This window comes from Sander lucioperca, chromosome 19, assembly GCF_008315115.2.
Source record: "Sander lucioperca isolate FBNREF2018 chromosome 19, SLUC_FBN_1.2, whole genome shotgun sequence".
NCBI lineage: Eukaryota > Metazoa > Chordata > Actinopteri > Perciformes > Percidae > Sander > Sander lucioperca.
In genome coordinates, this window is record NC_050191.1 from 23989034 (window position 1) to 24010663 (window position 21630).

The window sequence follows — 21630 nt, forward strand, 5'->3', positions numbered from 1 at the left end:
ATTAGCACAACACTTTGCGATGGTTAGCTTGTTACCTGTGACGATATATGCTAAACGTAACGTCTCTTTCACATTAGCAAGTGACTGACCTGGCTGGATGCGTTTTGAGGTGCCTGATGAAGCTCGACATTGTTGATCCGGTGCCACACACCTTGCATTTAGCTGTTCGCTTACTGCCACTGTTTACGAAGTTGTTGAAAGCAAAACTAATGACAAAAGGAAAAACAAACTCTGAGTGCGTGCACATAAGGCATAGCGCATGTGTTACGTTGCACATTATGGCAAAGGGCAGGGGACATACAGCTCGTCATACGTTTCCCCAACATATATGCGCCAATAAAAGAAAATAGAAATACATTTAGATTTAAAAAGCAATAATTGCATTAAAACAGGTTGTTGACAAGTCTCGAAGCTCGAGTCCGAGTCAAGTCTGAAGTCTTTTGGGTCGAGTCCGAGTCAAGTCTGAAGTCAGCTGTTTGTGCGACTTAAGTGCGACTGGAGTCCAAGTCTCAGACTCGAGTCCCATCTCTGGCCTGACATCGCCAGACCAAATCACAAATATGAGTCAGTCTAGAACCTCTCAGTTCTTTTTCAACTTTCAGGGGGATTTATCAACGACCGTAGACCAAAATGCCCTTTTGGACACAATTAGATAGACCTACAACCAATCAGAGCAGCGAAACGTGAAATATCGCTGAGCGACGGACAAATGAAAACAGACTACAGCTTCAGAGACGAGCTGTGATGGTGTAGCAGCAGCCATTTTTTGCCATCAGAATTGTGGTACTCCAACAAAAAGTTCCACATCAGCTGCAGCCATCTTGGTTTTTGAAAATGCCTCAACGGCGCTCCTATTTACTAAGGGACTGTTCGTTATTTATTTCAGGGCCACCGGTGGAGTTTTGGGACCTTTAGTCAAAATAGACCTGACCCTCCCTTCACCAGCAATACATTTTGGATGACCCTCCCCAACTATTTTTTGATGCCTTCTGTACTGGTTTGCGCTTGGCAAAGACATACAGATATCCATTGTTTTACAGCCATGACATACGTGACTAAACCTCTGCATTCTCATCTTACGCATCACACTCCTCTGTTATGGTGTGGTGACCATTTCAGTAGATTTACTCACTGACATTGTTGTGGAAACATAATAAGCATGGAAACTAAATGCACACTTCCTGCATTACTGCATTACTTCAAATACTAAGTTACTCATCTAGTAAACTAGTATTCACATGAAATAAAACATTGAGACCATTCAGCAAAGCACACTGGGTAATTCAACACTGGTTGCTATGGACTCATCACTAGGCTTCCTCAGTCATTGTATATTTTAGCATATAGGTAAAGCTGCCAAAGCTGAACATTATCCAAAACTCCATTTCTCAGACGAGAATATATATATATATATATATATATATATATTTATTCAGTTTGGGAAATCCCACGGTCTCTAAAGCTACAGTTCAAATTGTCTGGCTGACTAAATAGGGAGGGACCCATCTGCTAGCGATAGGGGCTGAGACTGAGAGAGCTACATGGAGCTACATGGATAAATATGCACCAAACAAGCCACTTTGAAATATTGCTGTTCTCACGAATACAAAAGTTGGGTGACCCTCCCCCCTAGACTAAAAAAAATTTGATGACCCTCCCCTCAACAAAGAATAAAAAGACATGACCCTCCCCTATTTTCCTCCGGTGGTCCATTCCATAAATACCGAACGGTCCCTAAGCTAGGTTTATGCTCGCTGCGTAAAGGCTCCGCAAGTTGTTAATCATATCAAAATCTGCCCCATATGAGATCAACGATTGTGATTGGCCCATCCAGGGCCTAGTCGGCTGGTTAGCTCCCTTCAGGTCTCTTTAGCGTTTTTTTAGAGTCTTTCAGCTCATTGTTTTGGTTTTATGGCTCACAACAACCACACCAGCTGTTGGTTGGCTTACTCTCAACGCTCTCATCAGTATCATTTCCAGACACACCAGGAAGCTGTTTTCAGCTAAAAATCTCCGATAAACAACACTGTGTGCTACCTGTATGCAGATAAAGTTAGTGACTAGCTGATGAACATAGTGGAGCATTTTGCAGCTAAAGAGTCAGATATTTCTCTCAGGAGCTAAAATGAAAGTGAATATTGGACTAGCAGTTGTTCGGTGGCCAGAAACACTACTCAAAATGAATGTGTTGTGCATGCGCATAAGGATGCAACCCAGTCCCAATTCTTATAGCTAGTTTGACGCTGTTTCACTGATCAGCAGTTGTCCGCGGTAACACACAAATCATATCAAAGGGCCAGGAAAGGCAATTCAATAAGAAGACTTCTAGCAAGTAAAGATAGGGATAAATAATGCAAGATTTGAAATATGTTGTCTAATATTTAAAAAATAGACTTTACAGATGTTTCATGAGGAATTAAATTAATTTGACAAATTTGTAAGTCAACAAGGATACACACAATGCATTTTGGTTAGAAACTCTGAATGAAAACATAACTTTTGATAGTTAACAAGAAAACTCCACAAGGCACAAATCATTTTTGTCTAGTTTCCAAAGAATACCTTAAATTGATTGGATTGGTTTTCTGAATTCTGTGCAGCTATTGGTTTTTATTCATGCCAGCATGACATGAAAAACTGTATCTCTATCTAGCTATCGTGCTACCTCTTTCTGTGTATCTCTCTATATCTCTATCTAGTTACATTATGGCTGCATGGTGAAGTAGTTACAAGTAGGAATTATTTTGGAGTGTTCAGTAAGACATCCAAGATTTGAGAGAGTGGCTGCTAAAAACAATGTGGTCGAGGATGCCAAACAATTAGAAAATGAGCATCTCATGTAAATGGATAAGGAATTTGTTAGTTTTTTGCAATGAAAAATAGCCTGATTGATGCTGATGTTCCTGGACTTAACAGGTCCATGACTTGTGGTTGTTACTAAGCCTTTTATATATCTGATTGTTTCCTTTATTCTCTTCTGAGAACTACTTTGCCTGCACAGGAGTTGATGCAAATAAATGAAATAAGCTGTTAAACTTTCAAATCTGCTTTAATAGCCTTGGTGTACACTGAAAAGTCAAGTGATAATTCTACTGTCGGCTGTTGAGCAGCTCAACTGAATTAGGTGATAGTTAAGAGTTTTGCTCAAGGGAACATTTGCAGTACTGTAGCTTGTAAAACTGGGGAAAGAATTACTTATTTAGTTCAGGATTTGATGTTCTTGTCATAAGCTAATGTGACTAGCAAGCTAAAACGTTGTGTGACCATAGTGACACAATCTGCTTTGTTTTCTGTCATTGTGAGCATCATCAAATGTAGAATGTGTAACACATTTCAAATTACAGCTTTAATCTTCTAGTTGTATCTTTTCTTCTCATGTAAGAATTATTGGCTGACGTGTGTGTTCTTCCTCCACAGCTACAGAGCGATCTGGACCAGGAGTACCAGGACAAATTTCGCCGGCTACCCGTGGAGATCCAAGAGTTTGTTCAGGACAGCAGCAAGGCCAAACTTAGTGACGAAGGTGTCCATGGAAACCTTGTTGCCTCCTCAACAACAGAGAGGCTAAACCACAAGGCGTTGCAGTCGGAGGACGACATGGAGGAGGGTTCATCGGAACGAGTCTACGACACGCCCCTTTAGAGATTTAACCTCGTCGCTTTGCTTCACACTGGGACACTGATTGGTGGATGTGTTTGTGACTGCAGATCTAGGATGAAACTGCCCCAACTTTGGTCCTTATTGTAACCAATGGGAGGATTAGATCAAATCTGAGCCTGAATTGGTAAGTAGAGGTCCTCTCTGCGTAGAGTCTAGTCCAGAAAACTGTGTAATGTAAATAGTAACTTTTTTGTGTATTTATATGTTACCTTTATGTTGTCGTCTCTTTCGGTATGGCCACAGGATGTGTTACAAAGCACTAACTATTTGCAGGAAATAACTTACTTGAACTATTGCACAGAGAGAGTAGTTTATTTTTATTCTTTTTTATTATCATGATATTGACAGTAGTGGTGATTCGTGAGGTGTGTGGTGCCAAGGTTTTGATTTCAATTACAGTGGACATTGTCCTTTAAGTGGAGTCAACTTGTACTGTAAAGAAACCACTGCATATTCAGCCTTTAAAGCCTCCATCTTTATACGATTTAAATTCACCCTTACTTTTTTGCACTGAAGGCTCCATACATAAGTATGTAACTCTTTTAGTTTAACTCACAGGCACTGGTGGCTTGCTGGTTCTCGATTTTGTTCTCACAGAACTAAGCCTATGTGTTGCTGCTATTTTGTTTTAAAACCCACCCTTTTTAACCATTATTTGGTTTGTATGAGATTTGGCATGGTCATATTATGCAGTGTCATTCTTTTTTCTTGGCTAGTTTTTAACAAGTTTGTGTTGTTTGTGGGCAATTCTGCCTACAGAGGCAGTGAAGAGGTGTGTTGTACAGTATCTGCATGTATTTGAACAACTGTAAATGTTACAGTAGCTCTATAGCAGAGATGTTTATTAAATGTAAATCTATTTTCTTGGAAACATTTAAACTAAAACCTGCAAAACAATGTGGACCCAGTGTGGCTTGATACATCACTGTGGCGTTAGCTGGACAGGACTAAAATAAGACATACCCACATAACAACACACCCTTTTCTTAGATCCAACAGTAGCTGGCTCAAGTTACCAGGTTGCCCATTGTATTCGTTACCTTTGTCCCTATAACGATAACAGTCAAACCAGGATATTCAAACAAAAAAAGAGGATCCTGCTGTAGTTTTAGAGAAGTGGCCTTCCTCTTAAGTGGTTCATTGTGTACCTACAGTGGAATGTGTGTGCAGTTCCCCAGTACACAGAGCAGATGCTCAGGACCACAGGAAGTATGTCACCCAATGTTCACCCACAATTGGTAGCTGTTGTTTGAAGTGGGAAATAGTCAGTCATGTTCAAACAGACACCAAACGCTTAGTTTATATCTGTGAAACACCATGATCTAACATGATCTAATGAACAACTGGACTATTTCCTCTTTAACTTAGAAACTGTGCCCATTTAGTAACCATGAGGAAGTGTTTTTGACTTCCTAGCTGTCCAGTGCCATTTAACTCACGGACCATTTGATATCAAATCATATTTCAGCTGAAAAAAAACAACAAAAAACGTTGAATGTGAAGGATTACCTGACATGTAAGTACAAACTACTTTTTAAAAAGATATTGATGTGAGAGTCCTGTGCCTTTGAATAGGTTTGCCTTGTTTGATGTTGAATGTGTGAAATGCATCATTGTTTAAATTGCCATTATATTATATTATATGAAGTTGTCTGATATTGAATAGGCTGTGTGCACTTTTAAGTACAGTACCACTACTGAGTAATGCTTGTGATGAGCAGTGTGTCTCATAAGAAATGCGAGACATCCTTCTTTTTAGTCTTGAATCACTTTATTTAACAGTTCCCCCCACCCCTCCCCTTCTCATCGACTTACGTGTATGCACTCTGAAAATGTAAATGTATGTATGACATAAAGGATAAAACATGAAGTTGATATAAAAAAAAAATAGTGTAAAGGGAATTTGCCTGTAATTAAAATAAATGTGGCTATTGTTGTACTTTGCTGGAGTGGAGTGTGTCTTTTGATTTGTCATTGAATAGAATTGTGTTTTTATTTTTACAGCTTAATATTTCATGTCTGTCTATGTCATACATGTTTTAATAACATTCATTTCAGTCATTCATACCTCACTTCATTGTCTTCATTTTCATAGCTTTCCGTCACCTTCTTGTATTCAATTATCAAACAGTTCCTCAGTACAGTAGGTATACTGTCTTATCTTTCTTTTCTCCAGTCCTTAATTGCGGGTTGTGTTTGCATTTTGTTTGCCTTCCTCGTCATCGTCTCGTCATGCTTTATTATTTTATTTTATTTTATAGAGATTTCAAGGTAACCCCACAGTCTTTGTAACATAGCAAAGACTGAATAATGATGGCGGAGAAACAGAGTACAAAAGAGACTGCAAATTATAAAACTGCATTACAAGAAAGCAAACCCAGCTATAGAGATTGTGTTTGGCAGCATCTGTGGGGCAACTTGGCATGTATGTACTGTATGTATGTAGGCGTGTATGTATGGTTTGTATGTCACACACTCAGGGGCATGGGGAAGTCTTGACGACCTACTTCCTATCATCTCCTAGGTAACAATATATTTGAACTAACCCTAAGAGGAACACTTCCATGACTGAATCACTGGTCACCGCTTTAAGACTGAGAAGCACTGAAATCATAATTGTTAAAACACTTATGACTCATGCAAATTTGATTTGAAATTGGACACTATGCACAAACATAGTAAGGACTTTTGTCTGGCAAAGCAAGACCATTTGTGTCATCAGAGAGAATATACAGTATGTGCACATGCATGTACATTGTGGACATGTTTGTATTGCACATACTGTGCCTAAAAAGTAAAATTAATCATTTTATTTTTTTTAAATCCACTTTTAAATCCAGCGTCTGTTTCTTTTCACATACTGCTGCCACTATTTTTCCATGTCCAGTGATAACACCTTTTTGATTTCCAACACATTTTCAAACAAAGCGTGTTACACATTGTGTGAGTGTTGGTGCCTATTGTTTTCTGTGTAAAAGCATACTATGTCTGCATTGCCATGTGTACATGTTTCCTCACAGCTTGCCTCCATGTTCTTTAGAGTGTGAATCTTCAGCTGTGTGTGTGTGTGTGTGTGTGTGTGTGTGTGTGTGTGTGTGTGTGTGTGTGTGTGGGGTTCCAGACTACATAAACACTGTGTCCTTCTCAGTCTCAGCTCCTCAGCAGAATCCCGAAAGGCAACAGGAGATAAGTCAAGCCTGGTCGCCCATAACAACCACTGTGACCATTCAGAGGCCTCCATGCATACCAGCAACTAGGAAGTGAGCTAATTAACCCTGAGTTCAAGACGGAAGGAGAACGACTTTTTAATAAGATTCTCTGGGTTATATAAACAAACTCCCAGGATATTATTATATATTATCACCCTGCGTCTGTCCATCTGCTGCGGGGAAGAGGAGGAGGTGTCCTGTAACTGGGCTTTAATGAGGCACTAGGACAGCAGAAGAGGAGAGGACCACAGGGTGCTGCTTGGAAGGTACACTGAGCAGACACACACATACACTGATAGACACATAAATGCATGGAGACATTAACCTACATGCTTTAGTGCTTAAAAGGATCTTCACTGACTACTTGCAGTCCTTTGCCTTAAATCAAATCCTAGCCCTCTCCACTTTTCCCTAAATATCCTAATCTAAACCAAATGTAAACCTAATCCAGTCTTAATCCTAAACCCAAGACATAACCCGAAAGTAATGTTAACATTAAACCTTAGCTCAATCTATTCTGAGTCCAATTCAGATTGTTATTCAAACATTATACATAAAACCATGCCCCAAAACCTAAAATGTTCTCTTTTAAGAGAGATGAGGAAAAGTACAGTGTCCTTTCTTTGGAGGACTTTCCTCACCGTTCTTTCACCACATATTTTCTAGACAATTAAGTCTTAATGAGCACAGAAATGCGAGAGCATGCACTGTATCAGAGGGATATTCCTTTTAATGTTTCAGCGGTTTAGTCTACTTTTGTATTCTGTGACACAGGGATTGGGAAACAATAAATTCTTGCAGTGGTTGCAGGGGTACTCCATCAATTTGACAAATAAACATCCATTTCGTTTGTACTACTGTGAAAACAGTTCTATCATTTCTTCTGTGGCTCTGGAGGAACCGTCTTAAGTCTGAAAAAAATCCTCATCGGGGTTATTTGAAGACTGCTAATTTTTAACACAAAGCATGTGCTACAAACTAGGAGTGTTTAGTTTGAAATATGTAGACTTTGACCTTGCAGGGTGGGTCTAATGTATACTGGTCTAATGTTACATTAGGATATCTCTGCTGCATCTGTTTTGACCATTCTTTTTAAATGTGTCTCTCACAAGTCAATGCTGGCATAGCCCTGTAAAGAAAAATGCTTCAACATTTTTCACAGAAGAACATGCATTTCATGTAACTATAGCTTTCCCAAAGTCCACTATCTTCCCATTTTACACTTGCAGTTCCATCTAACTGACTTAATTGTGGATCAGATTATTATAATTAGGCTATGGTTATGCATTAATGTCATAAAGATTCATTTCAGCCACAGTAGCCACACACAAAAACAGAGCAGTGACTTTACAAAGGGAGAAGGGGGAGGCAGTGTTTGTCTTTATCAACGCATGGCGGCTACAGTAGTCAGCTGTTAGAAAAGCAGGGAGGAGCTGGGTCTGGTTCTGCTGGATGACTCACTCTGTCAACCCAAGGCACACTCATTCACTCATCTGCGCACACTCTTATACACACACAAACGCTCGCGCACGCACTTAAATTCACGTTTGTTGGGGGCCGCGTGCTGCAGCAGCTGAAAAGGGGTTCCTAATCAAAACGCATCAGGGCCGTTCATTCTCCACTGGAGGGCGAGTGGTACAAGAGCACCGGGACACTCCGGCAGCAGGGAGACGGGATAGAGCAGCAGCCACTGGAAGACACACAGGCAGAGACACAGACAGACAACCACACAGAGAGAGAATATCCCGACCCGGACTCTGCAAAGCATCATTTCTTTTCGCCGTCGGATTAAACCCGTCCCCGTCTCCAACACCGATATCAAGTAAGCAAACAAACACTCTCTCATAGCTGTTAACGGAATATTCACAGTTAACGTTACTGTGCCGACTGCTCCGTTGAACGTGAGCTAGACTTCGTTGAATTTAATGTGTTTCTTTAGCTGCTGGACGGGTGCAGTTGAGCCCGGACCCTTTCATTGAACTCCATCACGCTAGCTTTCAGAGGCTCACTCCAAATCCTGCTCTCATCATTCAGACATCCTCTCACTGCTTCACTCTGTCTCTGTGTCTCTCTCACACATACACACAGCTGGAGATCGTAGCTTTTGCTAGCTAGATAGCCAGACGCATTGAAATGGACCTTTTATCAATTTTATATCGAATTTAGTCTCGCTTTCCTCGGCACTGTGGCATTTCTTCCAGGTAAATGCGATAGGGAAGAGAGCCGCCGCGGCTTGATAACTTCGTAAAATGCAGGGATTATTGATGTTTCCATCGGCTGGGAGGCTAGCCAGTGGAGCTAGCTGTAGCGGGACAGATCAGAAGCCAGGCACAGTGCACATTGTACAGTGGTCATAAAAGTCAACGGACAAGCCGTGCTTTTTATGTTTTAAATTTAACGTTACACCGATGTGTGTACATTGTGGCTTGCTGCACTGCAGTATTCGCAGCCTACTGACCCTCCAAAGAACCTTACTATAATGTTAATTAAATCTGTTAAACTGGTGCATCTAGCTGCTGCTAGTCGTGTAGGCAGCTAAGTGAATGTGGGAGCTGCAGCTGCCATGCACACATCCCAGACAGCAAGGTGTCATTGATTCACTGTCAGGACAACCAGAAAGTAGTTTGTGTTTAGTCTATCTTCAATGCCATCCATTTTAACCAATGAGCAGGAAGATGTTAAAATGGTATTAGATTTTGGTGTTATGTCTACCAAAATTATGTTTATGTCGGGCACTGTTTGCAGTGCATTCAGACCATTTGCATGACATGAATGAGTTAAAAAAAGATGTTGAATGTTAGATTTCACTGTTGATTCCTTGACATTGATTCTAGGTTAAATCAATGTCAATTTCTTGTTTGTCACTTCTCATCCATTTTTATTAAGGGGAAGATATACAAAAAAAGTGTCTTTCTTTGATGCTGGTTCAAATGACAGCGTTGCTTAGTTTGACATGGAGTCAGACAGCAGGTTTCTATTTTCAAAACCTGTTTTATCACACACACCCAGAAGGTAGAGTGTGTTATTGGTTCAGGCATAACCTGCATGTAACTCTGTAGGCTTATTTGCAGTGCAAATAACCCATCATGTTTTATTTCATTCAAGGTTTCGCTTGGCAGCCTTCAAAATAAATTGAATGTGTGTAGATGGTGCTGCCTTAACAAGCTTGTTTGGCTATCCCATCTGTTCACACCAACTTGGTGTGTCCCCTTATACATTATGAGCCATATTTGCAGAGGAACCCTATGTTCGTCTTGTAAAATGCAGCACAGGTGTATTACAGTTTTATCTTAATGTTGTTTGGCCACCATATCTAATCTCAACAGGCTTTTGGTCACGGATCGCAAAGTGTGTCATTGTCTATTGCTGTAAAATTACAGAAAGTTGTCCCCCACCCCTCCTTCCAAAGTGTGTCATCTGCTACCCATGAAAGATCACAACTATTATGTTAAGAAAAGCAAATTCTGCTCTGGCTTATTGACATTGCAACGTAAACGTTTTACTGGTGATTACAGAGGCAAACATGACTTTCCCTTACACAATAACAATCCCTTACCTGTGGCTTAAACCCGGACTGTGAAGCATTTTGATGAATAGCAGCGGCCTAAGAAGCTTAAAGGCTAACTGAGGGTGTGCAGGTGTTTTTATTATTTTCTTTTTTTGGACCAGATGACGTTGTAAGGGCTATATCTTTGGTGCACTCAGTGTTAAGTGCCTTTTGATAGAATTTGGTTATTTATTTATTATTCAGGAGGTACAGTCCAGTGCTATCCTATTTGGTAATAGGATAGCTGCATGATTAGGGCTTTAATGATAATCCCTATTAATTTTTGCAAATACTGTACTGTGATCATTGTTATCACTCGCTATTATTAGTTTTAATGATTTGAGGAACAAAACTAACTGCACCTTTGCATCCTATGTTTCATTCCTCTCATACTTGAAAAAAACATTACATTCTAAATGTAATGTCATTTTGGTATTGTGGATATTCTATAATGATCTTCAGATTTTGTGAACACTGACTGACACACATTTAAGAGTTTGCCTGGCTAATTGTATCCATATAGCTTTAAGAAATTAAATATTTTCCAAAGGCTAATCTCCTGTAGTTGTTGCTCTACTGTAGTTCGGCTGGTTGTGAATGTGATGCAAGTACTGAGTGGTCGAGGAGCCATATTGTGTAATACCTTGAAAACAAGGCACAGTAGTGTGGTGTAATTTAATTTGCTGTTCAGAATTGGATAGATTGAAGGTAAATTGCAGTGTTTTAATTTTATCTCTCTCTCTCTCTCTCTCTCTCTCTCTCTCTCTCTCTCTCTCTCTCTCTCTCTCTCTCTCTCTCTCTCTCTCTCTCTCTCTCTCTCTCTCTCTCTCTCTCTCTCTCTCTCTCTCTCTCTCTCTCTCTCTCTCTCTCTCTCTCTCTCTCTCTCTCTCTCTCTCTGTGTGCGCGCGCATTTAGCCAGACAGAATAACAATATATTTGCTTTAAGTCACAGAGAGGCTAACAACAAAACTATATTTTGACTCTTGGATTAAATGACAGCATGTAAGGGAGAAGGAGGAAAGGAAAACAACATCCTGGCACACACATGCCAAGCATTTATTTTATTCGAGATTCTGGGTTTACAAATGTGACTGTGTTGGCAGCCATAGATGCAGTACAGAATTAGATTGATTTGGGCATGAACTTTGTCTAAGCCAAACATTGCCCAGTGTTATCCTTTGGGATGCTTGTTTTTCTATGTGTAGCCTGAATGTAGCTGTAGGGTTTGCTTGAAAACAGCAATGAAGTGAGAAAATCTCTTTTTGTATGTTTTCACAGTGACACACTTGCCAGCATCATATTGAATTGCTCGAAGGTTAGAGGTTTATTCTAGAGGGACTTTTTTGTAATCCATCCCTCTGCCTGCCAGTTTACAGTGTACATTTCAATTGCTTGTTTCTCTTTTGATGGCTGGCGTGCTCCCTCGCTCTTTTCCTCTTATTTATTTCCTTCTTTCTTTTTATAATTGGGATGATCTTGTCTTTATTAGCTTGGCAGTCTTCAGTTCCATCCCTTTGTTTTGATGGGGCTATCAGGTTTTGATCACAGCGCAGTTTCTTCTCACAGCATTCTTGACAAAGCTGTCAGTCATCCTCATGGATGTTTAAAGGCCTCACAGAGGGATCTATAAATGTGGAAGTGCAGACAGACAGCCACATGGATTGATAGGCCAACAGACAAGCAGCCTGGCACACCAACTGACAGGCCTAGTGTTGTGGTAGTATGTCAAAAACATGTTGAATCACAGCCCTCGGCATGTTTGTTCTTATTGTTAAAGTCTGACAAGCTACGGCCGCGGTGGAGCTGTTTGTCGATATTGCGATTTACTTTGTTTTCCTTGGCAAGGGAGTAGCGCAATGTGGTATCTGCTTGTCTCTCTGTGTGGTTCGACTCAGTTCCTGCCCTTCCTACTGTATAGCAGGGTTTTAGATCTCCGCCAAATAAGTCCAGATCCAGGCCTCTGTGATTTATGAAATTATCTCTCCTTCTTACTGTATGTCCTTTTTTGTCTCTGCAGGCCAAGACATGAGCTCCTCCCACTGAACGTTATTGATGCTGAACTGGTGAGTTTTGGGGTTGTTCACTGCCAGTGGTCACTGCAGCGACACACATTTATTTTTATTCAGTCCCAGTTCTGTCTAACAGCACTGCTGGCTACCATCTGGTAGCAATTGATGAAAAGGATCTGTTCCCAGAATTTAGTATAACAAGGTTACCTCTTCAATATAAGTTTCTTCTTTCCAGAGCATTCGGTTCATGATTGCATATTAATAACTTTAATATGTGATACATTATAACTTAGTCTGCATTAATTAAGGCAATTGATGAAAGTGTATGCATCATGTGTATGAAACATATGGCTTCATCCTGCCTGTAGGCCTCCTTGATAAGTTATGTAATCTGTTGATGTCTCGGTTGTAATCTAATGTGTTTCTGGATGCACAAAAAAAAACAAAGGGGGAAAGCAAAACTATCAAGAAGGTGAGGAATGATAAGGACTTTCCTGCCATCTGATACTTAGCTCCGTTATCCTTTGATATTTTGCGTTTTTGCTACTCTGTCGTTGAGGTCTCATCAGTGAATACAGATGCTTTTTCAAAGTGTTCAACATTGCAAACAAGTTGCATTGAGAGCTGGAAACGACTGACATTTTGTTGGATCTGTGCTGAATGATGAAAGCAAGAGGCCTTATTTTTCACCGTATCTTTCATACCAGACTGATGTGACGCGTTCGCCGATCCAGAGCCAGACATCACTCTGTGATAAGCAGGTTGTGTGCCTGCTGCTGTATGCTCCCTTATGCCAAGCTAGAAACTGTAATGGGGCTGAGAGGTGATTGCTCTCTATAATATGTTATGTATTAATGATGTAATCTTTATTAATAATGTGCAGCATGCAGGCTGGTCTGTTGGCTGGGCCTGATTAATTTTCAGATGCTTTAAGCTTTACTTTAGGAGAGAGGTATACATTTTCATTATCCCAAACTATATTTGCCTTATTGCAAGTACCCTGTAAGTATTTATGCTGTTATTTCCATAGCAAACAACGCATCAGTGCAATGGCAAAAATAAGGCCCATAAGGAGACTTTAATATTCTAAACTATTTTTAAAACGTAAAGCATGACATACTGCATAGAGACAGATTTTATACACTGTTCCATCTCTCTATTCATGAATATGCTATATATCTGAGATTATTCTGCTGACTTTTGAGATGTCAGTGCCCTGTTATTTCCTGGCTACTTATTAATATTCACTGCACTGTGCTAACAGAAGAAATGGATAACTCAACAGCTCTTTTAGAAAAAGTATGCTTATTACTTAAATTGATTGTTGGGTGTGTCATAAATTATTGTCCTTAGTATATTTAGTACAATGTCTTTCTTTTGTCACTGTTAGCTTATTTATTTCCCCCTATTGTTGGTCGTCATTGTGATCTATGAGTCCCACATAGCACAGGACTCTAACACACATCAGTTGGTAAATATAAAACGTGTATAAGACTTTCCACATTACCAGTTCATTGGTCCTGACCAAGCCTTTGTTCAGCAGCTGCCCTCTTTTGGGGATTTGTAAAACATGATATAACTTTGCCCCAAATTCTGTAGTGGTTCTCGGGCCTAGGACCAATTCAGTAGAAGAAGCAATCGTCGTAACAATCGCTTGCTGGTTTTCCATTTTGTCCTGAAGTGGGTGCGTGTTAGCAAAGATATGACCGATGGAAACAGAGTTCCCCTCTTTGTAGTCAATGAGGGATAGAATGACTCCCAATAGACACGGTTCATGTTTCTCAGTTTTGTGGTCATGGTTCAGTATTTATTTCAACATGTATTTGGTACAGCAGGGAAAGTGCATTTGCTCCTTTTAAAGTGGCCCCTTATGTATCTGCTAACCGAACATATTAACCTCCCTAGGTTTAAAAATGTTACAAAATAATGTAAGCACAATAGAGTGACACAGGGCTCAGGTCAATAACATTTGGATAACATTTGATAGAAATTCCTTTGAGGAACTCTATCAAAGTGTTTTTTTACAATATAGAGCATTACTGTAGTAAATGAACATGTCTCTCTCTCTGTCATGATTAAAGTATCATTGGCTCAGAAAAACAGAAGTACTAAAAAGAACATCAGTCTCATCCAATGTTAGATTCAATGGTGGCACCTCTCTTAAAATCCTTACAAATGGTCAAAACTCGTATGCTGTAGCAGCAGCAGTCATGCATCAACAATGCCTGTACTAGCAGCAATGTCACCAGCAGCAGCAGAGTCAACATACCTACATCAATTCCTGTTGCGAGTGTTCAATTCGACGATAGGCAAGACTTGACGATTCTTATTCAACTATGTAAATTCTTAGTCGTGGACAGGCCTATTCAGATATTAGACTTTTAGTGGATAGCCCTCATGTTTACATACTTAAATGTTCAAAAAGCACATTCTTTTTCTCACTGTCTTTTTGAATATACCCTGAATTCACCCTCTGTCTGAAATACTTCATTTTAGCGACTGTCTCTTTAAGCCCCCCTTGCCAGTCTCCCAGTCTGCTCTTATTAGTCGGTGTTTCCGGGTTTTCCGTATCTGTGCTCTCAGACTCTCTGCAGTCATTGCAGCCGGGGAATGACTAACGGCACTGTAGCAGCACATTTACTTTTGGTATAGGTGTGACGTCACAACCGTACGGAAATCCTAACGCCTCGTTTAAAGGCACCATTTCTGAATGTGGGCTGGGTGCATTTCTCTGTGGATTGAGCATTTTGATACTTTCACAGTTTTATACAGCACCTCAACCTGCTTTATAGTCAAACAAGACATGAAAATCTCACTTTTTACAATATGGGACCTTTTCTTTTAAATGTAATTCAGATGTAGAGGGAAAATGGCCTTTCTAAAATGGCGCAAAACAGTTTGTTCATCTAAATGTAAATATAAAAACTGAAGAAAAGAGAGCTTTTGAATCATTTAAAAAAAAAACTAATAAATCATTCAATATTTGTGCAATAAAGTTCAAGAATATTAGCTTCAAGGACTGTGTGTCTAGTTGTGGTAAAGAGTTAGAATGTCTACATCTACTTGAGCCACACTAGTAGAACCGATTTAGGCTTAGTTGTTTTGTCGTCGAAGAACATAGTTATACCTTATATATTTCTATATTATATTATTATCTTAAAAAGTCTAAACTCACTTAGGGTGAGCACTTGCATAGAAAACCTACGACATATAACACTTTATCATCATGGATGCACAGTTCTGCTGGCCTGTGACACTACTAAAAAGCTCAGTAAATCCCTGCATCGCCCTCTGCTCTATTCGCTGATAAACTCAAACTCCACTCCATCAGTCTCAGCTTCAAATACAACACAACTGATCAAAACCTGGCCTCAACCCTTACTGCTCCAGATGTTGTCGATTTAATATGTGAGCAAAGTGTTTGCTTAAAGGAAGAGAGAGATCAATGATGAGTGTGTCTTCACTGCAAGGGTAAGTGTGGCTGGAGGGTGAATATAATGACAGGGGTATTCTCTGCAGACACTCAGCCAGCAGCAGAGAGAGCGGGAGAGGTGAAGAGCGAAAAGGAAAGCAGACCGAGAGGGAGATGCTTACTCTCACACCAACAGATGGGATCTGCCGTCATCAAGTCAATATTTACTGTTTCTTAACAAAAAATTGGCAGCATTAGCTTAGCTGATTTCAGAAGCAGGCAGCGGAAGCATCATGGTTTGTGTGAAAGAGGCTTAGAAGAGTAAAAACAACGCTTAAAGGTCCCATGACATGGTGCTCTTTGGATGCTTTCATATAGGGCTCAGTGGTCCCCTAATACTGTATCTGAAGTCTCTTTCCCGAAATTCAGCCTTGGTGCAGAATTACAGCCACTAGAGCCAGTTCCCACAATGAGATTTCCTTAGTGTGTGCCATTTCTGTGTCTGTAGCTATTGAGGAGGAGAGAGAGGGGGGCGGGGGGGCCTTGACCAACTGCCACTTTGCCCGTTTGAAAGCCATGATGTCGGTCTCTCATGGGTGGGCCAAATTCTCTGGGCAGGCACACAAGCAGAGAAAGGGGAGGTAACCTTGCTCCTTATGACCACATTTATTTCAGGTTTATTTAACAGGGACAATGCACACTAATAATACATATAAAAATGTAAAATGTGCCAGAATTAGCCAAAAGGCTATTTTACATCTGCTGTCCCTGGACAGATGGTACAATGTCACACCTAAAAAGATAAAAGGATTATAATAGTACATACAGGTTTAGCCGAATACAAGTAAAATTGACTATAAATGTAAAAAATTAAAAAATGACAAGATCAACATATAAACAAGAACAGATGGTCATTATCAACATCAATACCAACAAACACATACACACACACAAGCCAAATGTTCAGTCCATGTAACCGACAACCTCATAGGCATAGCACAAGTGGCACAGACAGACAGGACAGGAAAGACAAAGTAGCAGCAAGATTTAGTGTCTACATGTAATGTCGACAGTCCTGATTACCTGTTAGCCACTTCTTTAAGTTAAATTTAAAAGAAATTATGTTTTAAAATTTCTAATGTGAGTTGGAATGACGTTCCATTCACGAGCAGCCCTGACTGAAAAAGCTGTTTGACCGAATGCACTTTTCCTCAACGGGACAATGCAGTCACCTCTTGCTGCACTCCTTGTAGATCTGTAAGCGTTTGGTACTATGTTTACAAACTGGCTCAATACATGAGGAGCCAGTCCATGTAGAATTTTGTACATAAGACAGAGATCTGTATATCTAATCAAATTTTCGAAACTTAAAAAGTTGTATTTTTTTGAAACATGACAATGATGATAGTATATGGGTTTCCTATCAAGTACTTTAAGAGTTTTTTTTTATATAGGGAGAGTAGTGGTTTGAGAGAAGTGTTACTTGCTTGTGACCAGGTTGTCAAACAGTAGGTGATATGGGATAAAATCACCGAGTGCATAAACATCATTGCAGCCCTTGTTGACATGCAATTGCGGACATGTCTAAAGTTTGCCAGGTTGAACTTAATGCGATTACAAACCTTAATATGTGATTTAAAATTAAGATTGTTATCAATGTATACTCCAAGGTATTTAAAATCTGAGATGACTTGTAGTCTCTCCCATGCTACGACTACATCCGGTTCTGCACAGCAACTTTTAGATTTACTAAAAAACATACATACAGTTTTGGATACATTCAGTTGAAGGCAATTGTGATTTAGCCATTCTGTTATCTTTTGCATTGAGTTTGTTAGCAGATCAGCAGCTTGAGCTGCATTGTCAGCATGTACAAAGATTACTGTGTCATCTGTATACATGTGGGTGTTGGCATTAAGACAAACATTTGGCAGGTCATTTACATACAAAGAAAATAAAAGTGGACCCAAGATCGAGCCCTGCGGGACACCTGCAGACATGGAAATAGCATCTGATTGATGATTCCTAACTCTAACAAACTGAGTCCGATGTGTTAAGTAAGATTCTACCCATTTAATGGTGCCTGCGGAGAAGTTAAACGTTTGTAATTTAGAAGAACTTCATTATTAATGGTATCAAATGCTTTTTTTAAATCTAGAAAAATGTCTAGAAAAGGCACCAACAGTGCCAGTGACTTGACTTTTTCAACGAAATAGCAATTGGCGGTTTCTGTTGAATGATTAATACGGAAGCCAAATTGATTTGGATGTAAATGATTGGAACTGGTATTTAAAAAATTTATCATAAGGAACAAGATTCCAGATCGTCCCCCTCTGAGCTTTCATTTTCTCAAAGGCAGAGCAGGATACCCAGGGCTTGGTTTACATTTATCGCCATTTCTAGCCACTGGGGGACCACAGGCAGGCTGGAGGAATGCATATTAATGTTAAAAAACCTCATAGTGAAATTTTCATGCCATGGGACCTTTTTAAATAATTGTAGCTCTGCTACACGTGTGGCTCTAAAAATACATTGCAACTGAATGAGAGCGATATTGGCCTCCCCTATACTCTTTGATTCTTCCCTCCTTCCATCCTCCTTTCTCCTTTTTAAATGCACACACGCTCGCAGTGTGCACATTCACTTTACCCATGGCTCAATCCACTATGGGGATACATGTGAACGCAATTTGCACTTCCAATTAAACTGTCGACCTCTGCTCCAGAATGCAAAACTTGATCTTGTACCATTCTCTCCTGGATAGCTATTATTACCGAACCAGCCCATTAATAGAGAGAATAGGGCTTCACAATACACTGATGAGGATCTTTGAAGTCAGCAAAATAACTGGTACATTTATCACTGTCAATATTTTAAGGGGGGAAACTAAGACTTTAGAGACACTATTGATTGATTTTTGTGTCTGCTTGTGTATTGATGTATTTGTTTGTGCGACATGAAGAGACCAAACCAAATCAAACCTGTCCTTCTGATCACCCGAGATACCATACTGTATCTAACGTATCGCAGGTTGCTGTTTGTGGTTTCCTAAAACAAAGGTTTCAATAAGCAGAAAAAAGAGAAAATCAATGCTGTTTGTGGAATGAGAAACGGTTTTCTGATACATAGCATTTCCCAGCAACATAAAACCAGTAAGCTATAAATGTGTCAAATGCAAAGTCCTCTTCACTGTAGCATTTGTGTGTTTTCGATGGGATGCAGCTTATTCATATTAAGAGAGAGCAGTGTGAAAGATCATCTGAATACATAGCATGTTTCGTTTATTTCACACATCATCATTGTATCATTAAACACAATTTCAGAAGGTACAATGATCATAATGTAGGCCGCGTGAAATGGGGAAACCCCAAATAAGCTGCTAAAAGCTTTTCAGAGGGGGCCGGATAACAATAAACATACAACAGATAATATACAAACCAAAAACTCAATTTACCATAGACACAAAATAGACAAATACAGAATACAACAGAATACAGACACTTAACAAAATCAACAAATCCAGACACAATAGACTCAACATAGACAAATACTACAAACAGACAGACGATCTCAGCACAAATATAGCACTTACAGACTAATCAACAATCGTATGTTATGAGCAATTTTTCATTGAGACTTTTCTTGAAGATGGAGACGGAATGCGACACTTTCAAGTTTTCCAACTCGTTCCAAATCTGTGGTCCCCTACAAACTACACTCAGGCTCGTACATTTTAACCGTTGTTTTTTTGCCAGTGATTAGGTGTTTTTCCCTTGTGTCATAAGTGTGCAAGGGACGACTTATTGGAATCAGATCACACAATCGGTAGTTTAACCTATGAATGGGCCGGAATGTCTTTACTGTCTGGGATAAGTCCTTTTGAAAGGCCTAGTTTGGAACTGGTTAGTATAAGTCCTCTGGGAGGCCCGAGTTGGACTCGGTTAACTTGTTAAGTCCTTTGGAAGGCCCAGTTTGGAACCTGAGGGGCCATCCACACGGAGACGCTTTTTGATGCAAACGCACGTTTTGCATCGTTTGGGCCGATCGCGTGCACTAACGTTAGCACGCTAACGTTAGCGCGCTAACGTTAGCTCTGCTAGCTAGCGTGCTGCAATCATGTCCAATGGCAGACAGAATTGCAAAATAAAAAGCAATCCAACAGCACATTATGCAATGTAAACAGACATGTTATCTTGCGGCGGCCTTTATAAAATGAGCAGTGGTGAAAGTTATAGTCTATCATGTTATGATCGGGAGTGACTGAAAACTATGCTCTTCTTCTCCGTGTTTGGTGAATTTCTGTAGCAGAAACAGCGCCACCTATAGGCCTGGAATATGAAGTAGCGTGTTGAGTCTTTTACAAATGGATCCGTTTGGATGCACATTTATTTATTTTTTTTTGACACGGTTCCAGGGAAGACGGGGATTGTTTTGGTACGTGTGGGTGTGGCCTGAGTTGCAACAGAAAACTTAAGTCCTCTGGGAGGCCAGAGTTGGACTCAGTTAACTTGTTCTTATACTGCACTGTAAATTTTATTCTCGTCTTTTATCTGTTTTATTTATTTATTTTTTTATCGTTTTTAACTGCTCTTTAATGTTTTATGTAAATCACTTTGAATTGCCCTGTTGCTGAAATGTGTTATAAATAAAGCTGCCTTGCCTTGCCTATGAATGACCTGGAATATCATGCTGGCATTATGAAAGACATTATATTCGGTAAGCCTTAATAAACCAAGGCGACAAAATAGAGGACGAGTGGGGGTATTGGGCTCAGAACACGTTAATGCCCATATGATTTATTTATTTATTTTTTCTGTACAATCTGTAGTTTTTTCAAGTGGCTGGGAAAAGTGTTACACCATATGAAAATACAATAATTTTAAATGGGGCTCAAGCGAAGTTTTTTTTATATAAGGTGAGAAGTGCCGAGTGTGGAAGAAAATGTCTTAACTTAAAAAATAGTCCAACATATTTAGATAACTTTTTTGTTAGATGATCAATATGGCATTTGAAATGTAAATATTCATCGATATAGACTCCGAGGAATTTAGTGGTGTTTACTCTTTCAATTTGTTAATTTATTTTAAGACAAACATACTTGTTTTCCATTTGATTTTTGTTGGAATGAAACACAATGTAGGTCATCTTTTAATGTTAAGGGAGAGTTTATTACACCGAAACCAAATTTCTACATTTCTTAACTCTATTTATTATTTCTTGCAGTCCAACTGGACTCTTTTGTGACATAAATACATTAGTGTCGTCAGCAAATAAAACTTTGTGTAAAACCATGGTGGAATTTTCAAAGTCATTAATATATAATATAAAGAGGAGAGGGCCCAAAATGGATCCCTCGGGGACTCCAAATTTGTTTATGGAAATTTGTTCATTAATATTTACATATTGCTGTCTGCCAAATAAATAACTTGTGAACCAGCTAAGTGCTAGTCCTCTGATTCCGTAATGATGTAATTTATTCAATAATATGTCAAAATCAATAGTGTTGGATAAATCTAAAAAAATACCAATTCCACAGTCGCCTTTATCAATGGCATCATTGATCTTTTCAATCAGATCTAGTACAGCCATGCATGTAGTACTTCTTTTCCTAAAACCATATTGGGATGAAGCAATAATATTTAGCTTATCAAGGTAGCCATTTAACCTATTGTAGACTACTCTCTCTAAGACCTTAGAGATTGTAGGCAAGATTGATATAGGACGATAATTGCTCATACCATTTTTATCCCTAGATTTAAATACTGGTATAATTTTTGCAATGTTTGCCCTTTT

At 39.5% G+C, this 21630-nt stretch overlaps 2 protein-coding genes across 10 annotated transcripts in view; both read left to right on the plus strand.

Moving 5' to 3' along the window:
- Positions 1 to 5574, plus strand: part of LOC116041939 (1-phosphatidylinositol 4,5-bisphosphate phosphodiesterase beta-1) — a 172395-nt gene extending 166821 nt beyond the window's left edge. For all 5 annotated transcript variants that reach the window (XM_031288011.2, XM_031288010.2, XM_031288012.2 and 2 more), the window contains one exon: positions 3418 to 5574. In XM_031288011.2, the coding sequence (XP_031143871.1) occupies positions 3418 to 3642 (225 nt within the window). In that variant the 3' untranslated portion in view covers positions 3643 to 5574. The remainder of the gene's footprint in view (positions 1 to 3417) is intronic.
- A 2786-nt stretch (positions 5575 to 8360) lies between these two features.
- The window catches only part of LOC116057948 (1-phosphatidylinositol 4,5-bisphosphate phosphodiesterase beta-4), a 94594-nt gene continuing 81324 nt past the window's right edge, over positions 8361 to 21630 (plus strand). For all 5 annotated transcript variants that reach the window (XR_004895932.1, XM_035995598.1, XM_035995599.1 and 2 more), the window contains exons 1-2: positions 8361 to 8691; positions 12434 to 12479. The gene's annotated coding sequence lies outside the window, so the exon portion shown is untranslated. The remainder of the gene's footprint in view (positions 8692 to 12433; positions 12480 to 21630) is intronic.